This window comes from Chanodichthys erythropterus, chromosome 11 (genome assembly GCF_024489055.1).
Source record: "Chanodichthys erythropterus isolate Z2021 chromosome 11, ASM2448905v1, whole genome shotgun sequence".
Lineage (NCBI taxonomy): Eukaryota > Metazoa > Chordata > Actinopteri > Cypriniformes > Xenocyprididae > Chanodichthys > Chanodichthys erythropterus.
In genome coordinates this window covers 28123311-28133293 of record NC_090231.1, presented here as the reverse complement: position 1 = coordinate 28133293, position 9983 = coordinate 28123311, and the positions used below count along the sequence as shown (strand labels likewise).

General features: G+C 37.5%; 1 protein-coding gene across 5 annotated transcripts in view; it reads left to right on the top strand.

The window, feature by feature from the left end:
- cep89 (centrosomal protein 89) overlaps window positions 1–9983 on the top strand; it is a 97870-nt gene that overhangs the window by 64544 nt on the left and 23343 nt on the right. For 3 of the 5 annotated variants that reach the window (XM_067402256.1, XM_067402260.1, XM_067402259.1), the window contains exon 19: window positions 24–193. In XM_067402256.1, the coding sequence (XP_067258357.1) occupies window positions 24–193 (170 nt within the window). Of the gene's footprint in view, window positions 1–23; window positions 194–2331; window positions 2405–3534; window positions 3945–9983 lie in introns of those variants that run through there. The other 2 variants (XM_067402258.1, XM_067402257.1) reach the window with 2 other exon arrangements.

The window sequence follows — 9983 nt, the reverse complement described above, 5'->3', positions numbered from 1 at the left end:
TATCTCTCTCCCGGCCACCCTAGGTGTACAAGCAGCAGGCGTCAGCAAGAGTAAATGCGCTGGGTCACCGTCTGCGCGAGCAGGAGGAAGACTTTGCGGGAAAAGCAGCGAGTTATCAACGAGAGATCCGGCACCTGCAGAGTCAACTAAGAGACAGACAGGAACAACTGCACGGAGCTCTGCAGCAGAAGAGGTGATCCTCTCACACACATGAACATACACGCTCTCTCTCTCTCTCTCTCTCCCCCTCTTGCTTTCTGTGAATAGAGGGATGCAGCAGAAGAGGTGAGAGCAGTAGTGGAGCAGCTGTCACAAAGGCACAAACCAATAACAGACAGCCGAAAGAGAGAGAGAGAGAGAGAGAGAAAGAGGAGGGGCTCTAGACAAGCTGGCACAGCTGCAGGCTCATCTGTCTAAATGTTCCATGTACTCTCATCATTTCAAGCTCTCATAATTACGTTTGCTTTTCTTTAATTTGTCGCTTTCTCTCATCATATATATATATATATATATATATATATATATATATATATATATATATATATATATATATATATATATATATTAGGGCTGTCAAATAATCGCATACAAAATAAAAGTTTGTGTAATTATTATGTATACTATATATAAATACAAACACATCCATGTATATATTTGAGAAATATTGACAATTATATGTATTTATTCATATTTTTATATCATTTATATAATAAATGTGTGATGAGATCTCGTGTCACGAGATCTCGCGAGTCTAAATTTTGACGAGATTTCTCGTCGAGGCGAAAAGTAGTCTTGTGATATTGCCATGACAGAGTGGTTAGGATGATTAGGAAAGAATATGCCACAGCTACCTTTACATTACGCCTCACCTGTCATTTTGCTTTGTATTTAAATAAAAAATATTTAATTCAGTTGGATGACAGTCTCCGCCGATCCATATTTACAGAGTATGTGCCATCGCTGAAAGTGAAAGTAAATGCGAGCGCGCATTCAAACGCAATGTCAATACCCCGCATTTTAAAAAGCGGCTCCCTGATGCATGCAAATATCTCTCAGTATGAAAGCTATTTTAGGTTGGGCAGTGTAGTTGTATCCACCTCTTAGCTCTGTATCAAAGAAAAATTTGGTCTTACTTACTTTGAATATTGAGAGAGTGCGATTATGGTACACTTATACTTATTGTAAAGTGTTACCATAAAAACGAATAACAGTTTTCTCTTAATCTTCTTAAGCACAAACAATAAGGTTTAATTTGTTAACATTAGTTAATGCACTGTGAACTATCATGAACTAACAATGAATGACTATTTTTATTAACTAACATAAACAAAGATTAATAAATACTGTAGCAAATATATTGCTCATTGTTAGTTGATGTTGTTTAATACATTAATGTTAATAAATGAGACCTTAATATAAAGTGTTACCATTTTTATTCATACTGTTTTTATTTCTATGATCAGTTTGTGGAAAGGAGTTCAGTTAGTAGGTCAAAAGTTGTTGAAGCTCATAAATCATGTACTGCAAGGTCTGAAGAGACTGAAATCATACAAAAGAGAAGTCAGTCAGTTGAGTTTGTGGCAAAACCTTTTACAGTACTTGATTATTGTTGTCTTTTACTGCATATGATGATTCATACTCAGAAAGTAGAACTGAAATGACATTCATTATAAGATGATTAGTTAAAACATTTCAAATACACCTGCAGAATATTTTTTTCTAGTCATGTATTTTGCCATTGAGGATTTCTTAAAAATAGTGTGGAAAAATCTTGTCTCGTCTCATGAACTCAATCTCGAGTCTCGTCTCGTCTCGTCTCGTGAGCTAACTGTCTCGTCACACCTCTAATATAAATACATTTTTTGTACATAAATAACATATTTCTCTTAAATATATACATTTGTGTGTATTTATATATACATATTAATTACACACATTACTCACACATATATTATACAAACTCAAACTTTTATTTTGTATGCGATTAATCGCGATTAATCGTTTGACAGCCCTATATATATATATATATATATATATATATATATATATATAATATATATAGACACACACACACACACATTTATTTAATTAAACATTAACCTAGATTTCATAAATGACAAAAAATTGTTCATTGTTGGTTAATTATAACTCATTTTAGAAACAAATTGGAGTTTTACCTTTTATTTATTTTATTTTTCGAATAATGTTGCTCAAACAGCAAAACTGGGTTTCTATTTTATAATTATCTATTTTGAAGAGCAGATACTTTTTTGCTGCTTTCTTAATAGTACATAGTAAATTCTATGTTCATGTAAATGTGTTTGCTTGCAGATGCCACAGGCAGCCTATTCTCTCCTCATTTCACTAACATGCCAGTGGGCGGGGCTAATGTTGCAATGATGAAGTAGGTGTTGATTTCTTATGCGGAGGCGACGTTTTACCCATCTATGTCATAGATAGGCACATATCAGGACTAGTTGTGGGCCTAATGTCAATAAAAGTTTTTATTGGACTACCAAGAAAGTTTTCAGGATATTCTTAAAGTACGATGACCTCTTATAAATCAAAAGCTTAAGGAAAAGTTGATTTCTCAGTTCATGACCCTTTAAAAGAAGTCTCTTCTGCTCACCAAGACTTCGTTTATTTGATCCAAAATAAAGCTTTCTATTTCAGATAAATGCTGTTCTTTGAATTTTCAATTCATCAAATAATCTTGAAAAAAACAAAAATTGTACACAACAGTTTTCAACACTGATAACAATCAGGAATGTTTCTTGAGCATCAAAATGACATATTAGAATGATTTCGGAAGGATCATGTGACACTGGAGTAATGATGCTGAAAATTCAGCTTTGCCATCACCTAAATAATTTGCTGTATTTTGGATCAAATAAATGAAGCCTTGGTGAGCAGAAGAGATTTCTTTTAAAAACATTAAAAAATCTTACCGTTCCAAAACTTTTGACCGGTGGTGTAAGTGCACACAACACTCACATATCAATAGTCTACACTAGACAGGACAGAGACAAGTTAGACAGTAAAGGCAGGATACAGCTAGGGACAGACACAGATCTGCTCTGCTGTCTGGACCACTCATCCGCACAAACTATGACACACTATACTCTTGTTCAGAATTTGAGCCATGTCCAACTCAACTCAGGTCCTCTGCTTGCAGTGTACTCGCTCGCCCATTAAACGCTTACAGCCCCTCTCCCTCTCTCTCTTTCTCTCGTGGTCTCAACCTTACATCAAAGCTCATATTGAAGTCAGTTCCCTTCCCAAGCCTGAGTGTGAGGGTTTTAAATGTCAGCTTTGATATGTCAGTAAAATACTTCTCCTGCAGAAGAATTTGTTTTTATGCATGTGTGTTTGACATTGTGAAGAATATGACAACTCCTTTGTTAATATTTACTATTCATGCTCTTACTATGCAGCTGTTCACCCATCTGCTTTAACCTCTTGGTTTTTTATTTAGAATGTTTTTAACATTTAATTTTGACTCGAAACTCAGTGAATGAATGGGCTGTTTTTCAGGATGTGTCAAGATGTGGCATTATTCAGAATATGGCTATCACCACAGCTCATGATGCTTTTTTTTCCTCTCTGTCTTCATGAGTGTGTTTATAAGTGTTTGTGGTGGCATGTTCTCTGGTCTAGTGCTGTATTTTTTTGTAACCGTGTGTGTTGATTTCTTTTAACACTATGATGTTCAAAGGTGTAATGAACATTCATTTAATACTGTAATTATTCTCGTTTGCTGTGTTGTATGCTTCTCATTCATGTGCGAATGATTTATAGACTTACTCAACTGGGCCCTCATGGGACCTTTTCAATACAAGCAGTTTGCATACATACAAATGGCAGATTTATTAAAACATATGCAATATTCATGAGCTTCCTCAATAGCTAATATAATGACATAAAAATTGAAAACTAATAATCATTTACTCACCCCCATGTTGCTGCAAACATGACTATGACTTTCCTCTGTGCAGCACAAAAGAATACACACTGCTGTTTAAAAGATTTGTGATCTCTGAACTTGTTTTTAGTTTTTGAAAGAATTTATATATAAAAATATAGTAAAAACTGTATGATTGTGAAATGTACAATTCAAAATAACTATTTCTAATTTAAAATGTAATTTATTCCTGTGATGGCAAAGTTGAATTTTCAGCATCATTACTCCAGTATTCAGTGTCACATGATCCTTCAGAAATCATTCTAATATGCTGATTTGCTGCTATAGAAACATTTCTTCTTATTCTTAATGTTGAAAACAGTTGTGCTGCTTAATATTTATGTAGCAATTTTTCAGAATTGTTCAATGAATAGAACGTTTAAAAGAAGAGCATTTATTTGAAATAGAAATCTTTTGCAACACAATAAATGTCTTCATTTTTGATCAGTATCAATTTATAAAAAAAAAAAAAATAAATCTAACTGACCCCAAACTGTTGAACAGTAGTGTATTTTGAATAACTTTATATTTATACAATGCAAGTGAATGGGATCCCAAACAACCTTGAACCCTATTGACTTTTATTGTATGGACAAAAACTAAGACATTTTTCAAAATATCTTCTTTTGTGTTGAGCAAAAGAAAGAAAGTCATAGATTGGATTGACACGAGGATGGGTAAATTATGACAGAATTTTCATTTTCAGGTGAACTATTCCTTTATTTCTGGAGGATTTCACTCAAACTATGGGCTAGTTTGCAGTGCTGTGTGGGGGTGAATGTGAGAGAAAAAAATCAAGTGTGGGCCAAAGGTGGCACTCATGGGGATCTGGAGAGATCTAACCTGGCTGAACTTTTGCTGCTCATATTGCTTTTGTAGGCTGCTGAAACATTAACTTCCAATCACTTAGAGATTAGTGTGTGTGCTCTGAGATTTGTGTGTGAGAACGAGAGATAAAAATCTTTGATATATACTGAAATGTCTCCTGGCTGTGTGAGTGAGAACAGAAGGAAGAGAGAGAATGAAAAGAGAGAAAAAAAAGGGAAGATTAATGGACATATCTAAATTACACATGAGCACTTCGACAAATTATATAGTCTTCCTCTTGTTTTATTATTATGGGCATGTGATGCGTCATTTATTGTAAGTCATTTCTCCTCTCCCAGCAGTGTTGAATGACAGCTGTGTGTGTCAGCAGGTCAAAGATGAACCCAGGGCACAGGATACCTCTCTCATTTCTAAAACATCCTGATTTTGATGTCTTGTTTTCTCTCACTGTTAATCCTTCTTCTCCTGCCTGTCTTTTCGCTTTTTCATCGTCCGTCTTTATTTATTTATTTATCAACTACAGTTTAACGCATGGGACAGACTCTCTCATGACTAAAGTACTAAGCTTATGTTGAACATGGCTCTATTTTGTATCGCTTTGTTGAGTCGGCTGAAAGGACAGCCGGACGAACAATGGAAAAAATTACAAATTACAGCCTGCAAAAAGGCTTGTCATTCTAGTACTGTGCAAACCATTTTTGCAGAAAAGCATAGTTTGATGAATTACTGTTTTGTGGATTTATCAGTTATGTTCCATTGATTGAAAGAAGGAAAATATGTGTGGATCTGAAAAAGCAGAGGAGCACATTTACCCTACAGAGTATAAAAAACAGAAATGTTTGTGTTTACTTCTCTTGTCATGTTAGTGTTTTAAAAATGAAGGAATCTCAAAAGGTTTTTGTATTTTGTAGGTCAGGATTGTGTAAGTGATTTTAGCAGAACTGACACCTCAAAGCACACACAAATGCATCAGCATATGTCTCACATCTCTCTGCTTGGGATTAGTTTTTATGTGTATTTACATCTGGGTATTTTTTTCCTCATTAGAGAAAATCACACACAAAAGTAATGAGACGCTCTTATGCAACTAAAGACCTGTAGCCCTTGTATTCTCTTGCCTGGAAAATCCAGCCTCACCGCTGTACCAGCGGATTAGTCTGGTCGCCATTGAATCAATTCGATTTCTAGGGCGGAGCAAATCCGAGCAAACAGGAAGCGGAGTAAACCAATCAGAGAAGGGCGGATATGACGTTAGCAAAGCGACAAGAGAGTCAACAGCGAGAAGTAAATAAAATGGCCCCGGGCAAGCACAGAGAGTAGTTTAACAAGGCTAGTGCTAGAGAGAGCGACGTTAATGACTTGCGTCGTTGTTGCGGTAAGAATTTGAGAATACGTGGTGTTATTGCCAACTGATATTGAAGGCACTAGAGTGACGCTGTTTGCGTCACTGAAATAAATTAATCTGATTGCACGGTACAGTTTGGAGTTGACTCGAGGTGCGACAGAGGGCGGACTGACCAGACTGATATATCTTATAGAAGATATATCATTCTGGACTTGCCAGGCAATGTATTCTCACCCTGTCACCCTGACCCTACCACACTTAATGACACTCCGTTTTCTCTGGGTACAGATGGGTTGTGACATGTTAAAACAATAATTTGCTTATCAGCCATTCTGTGTGAGCTGCATTACATTCTGCATGTTGCTCTGCAATGCTGGAGGTCAGATGAAAGATTGATTCAATTTCCACACACTCAGTGTAGAAAATGCTTGTCTCAGTATTAAATAAAATGCCATTTCTAATCATGTCTATCATTCACAAATTATGGCCACTATTGTCTTGCAGTAACATTCAGTCTTTGTCGTTCTCTCACACTTGTGAGTGTAGGTTTGTGTTCATGTGTGTGCATGTGCTGGCCCATATGTTTATCCATTCCAGTAGTATGGGCGAATCATCTCTCATTAAGTCTGTAATCCATACACACCACTAATCAATTATATTAAGAGTGTTGTATATGTGTGCATTGGATTAATGCTGCTGATTGGCCATTTGTGCACCTAATTTAACATTGTAATGTACAGAAGTAAAATTAACAGATGAGACTGTAAACTGTAGATTATACTGCAAATTACAGTATACTGGACACATGCTGTGGATGATTCTTCTGCTATTGTACATTTAACAAGACCATGTGTTTTTAATAATACAGTCACAGAGATGTTTCAGATACACACAGTAATGTAATAACATGTTATTTGCCAACTGACATAGGTATATATTCTCTAGAGCAGTGGTCCCCCCCCCCCCCCTTATTTACAGGCCTTTTTATTTACAAAAATATTTGTATTGTAGTGTTACTACTTTTCAATACCATGTTATCATTTCTTTAAAGAAGAAACTCATTATAGATTTAACCCTTCAGAGTTATTTTTTGCAAACATACTTTGAAGACATTCTTTACAGCTTAAAAGTACTTACTCTGCTCAGTAATACAGTAACTTTAATAAGCACAAGTCAATCTGCCACACCAAACAAAACCACAGGAAGATACCAAAGGATTGAATTTAAATACTATGTGGATCCATTGAAAATTATTAAAGACCCCTTGATGAAAATCAAGATTTTAATGTTGTTTATATGTCTATGTAGTGTTTTTTAATATGCTTTAAGACAAACCATGTGCAAATTCATGGTTTGTCTCTGCACCATTGCTGAGTATTTTATGTTTAAAACTGCAATAAACCTAAAACCCGTGTTTTGAAATCGTGGGTGTTTGTGACGTCACAGACTACCTTGTAACCTACCTTGTAACAACATCTGTCTTTTCGCTTTTTCATCGTCCGTCTTTATTTATTTATTTATCAACTACAGTTTAACGCATGGGACAGACTCTCTCATGACTAAAGTACTTTGTGTTTTGAAATCGTGGGTGTTTGTGACGTCACAGACTACCTTGTAACCTACCTTGTAACAACAACGTGCCGGCAGGCTTTAGCATATCATTAACTATGACTGCTCTGAAGCAGCAAAGTCTTGTAGTTTGTTAGGGGGGTTTGAGGGCATGCTCCCCCAAGAAAATTTTGATTTCCCTGGTTGTACATATGTGCATTTTTAAGACGTTTTAAGGCCAACAAATTGGATAACAGTAGCTTTAAAACAATGTCAACAAATACATATATGCATGCACAGTTTTGAGGCAGCTTTAATCGCACATTTGGTAATTTCATGACTTAAAGGTGCTACAGAGGATCTTTTCGACGACTGAGAAACCAAAGACTGTCAGTGAGTTTTTTAAATGAGCGCATGCATAAGAACAACCCCCCTCCTTCACAGCTCATTTCAAGGGAACGCCTCCCAAAACTCATGCACGAGGTATTGGAACACGAGTGTTTGTTTACCACCGGCATTCGCTGTGTCGTGTTAGTGGATTCATTATGTCGGCCCTCACTGCAGGTAACTCATAATCTGCAGTTGTTACTCCTGACAAAAACATTGCATGCGGCGCCAGTGGAAAGTTACTGGAGCATGCACGTCTCTCACAAGGAACGTCATGGCAGTGATTGACAAGCCAGAGGGCCAATGACAATTGACTGATGTTTTTAAGGCCCTACCTCGTGCACAGATAATGTATATTAATATTATTCCTTTCAGTGCACCTAATAAATAGTCTTTTATCAGTTAGTAAAGACAGTTTCAAGTAATATTGCAAAAATGTGTAAAACAAAACATCCTCTGTAGCACATTTAACTTACAACAGAACAACGATGGTGCATGCTCGTAGTTTCTTTTGCGCTTTATTTAAGCAATAATAAAGTAATTATGCAGTGTGCGCCGGCACATTTGCGCATGCAATTCTTGAGTGTGCGTCGCGAGCATAGTAACGGCTGATTGGACAGTCATGTTAATTTTTCTGAGTTTTACCGACATAGCCTGACAACATCTCATATGACCGCAGTTCACTGTTGTTCAACTGAAGCTCCCTCGTCGTCACCTAACGTTACCTTTTCTGCGCTCGTTTGACTTGCGCCTGGTGCTGAGGCGAAGTCGGAATGCGCGTCTGTGTCCCGTTTGTTGTGGTCGTAAAGAGACAGTTCTATATAAACACAGTGTTTTACTTGGCGATGTTTTAAAAAAAGTTTTTTATTTTTGGTACTTATATGTTCTGTTGTTGTTTTGTGGAGTAGCATCACCTGGGGGGGATATTTTTTTTTATCCCCACCGGGGATACATAGACCAGAAGGGGGAAATCCCCCCCACCCCCCCCTACAAATCGCACCCTTCTCACACATATATACAGCAGTGGCATGCGGTCTATATATAATCTGCGAATGCTCTGCATACCCAAGCCATTCATGGACTCGGCAACTAATATTAACATTATAAATTACTATTACATCCCTTGTTTGAGGTGTACCATAAATCCAACATAATTGGAAATTTGTATGTAACTGTCCGTAATTTATTTATTTGACAAACTTTAAATCTGCCAGTTACGGAGACTTCCGGGTTAGCTGATCTACAGCAGCTTTTGCACCTTCGTGCTTTTGTTATGGAACATCATCATTGTAGCACGTTCTCATTGGTTTGCTGGCCTATGGGAGTTTTCATGGGCAGGATAAGCTGTGAGCAGACCGCTCGCCCTAGAGGAAAAATTAGCTGCTGCCAGATCTCAATCACCGAAAACGTCTCAGGTTACAGATGTAACCCTGGTTCCCTGAGTAGGGAACGAGACGCTGCGTGGTAACGCATTGGGAACCTTCTGCGTGATGTCGTCACTGAAGCACTCATGTATCTAACCAATCGAGTAGCGAGACGTCAGAGACGGGTGACGTCACGGACCAGGAAACTATAAAGCATACCCGGATGCAGAGCACGCTAGCTTCTGGATAAGTCTGAGACAAATGCTCGCAAGTATGTAGGGGGTACGGCAAGAGACGCAGCGTCTCGTTCCCTACTCAGGGAACCAGGGTTACATCTGTAACCTGAGACGTTCCCTTTCGTGGGAACTGTCGACGCTGCGTGGTAACGCATTGGGAACGCTATCCCAACTGTGCCGTAGCGGCAAATACTTGCCAGGTTATCTTGGCAGAACTGATGACCCCGGAGTGGAGCCGACATCAAGGTTATAAAACCTTACAAACGTGTGCTGACATGACCAGCCAGCCGCGTCACAAATGTCACCGATGGAGA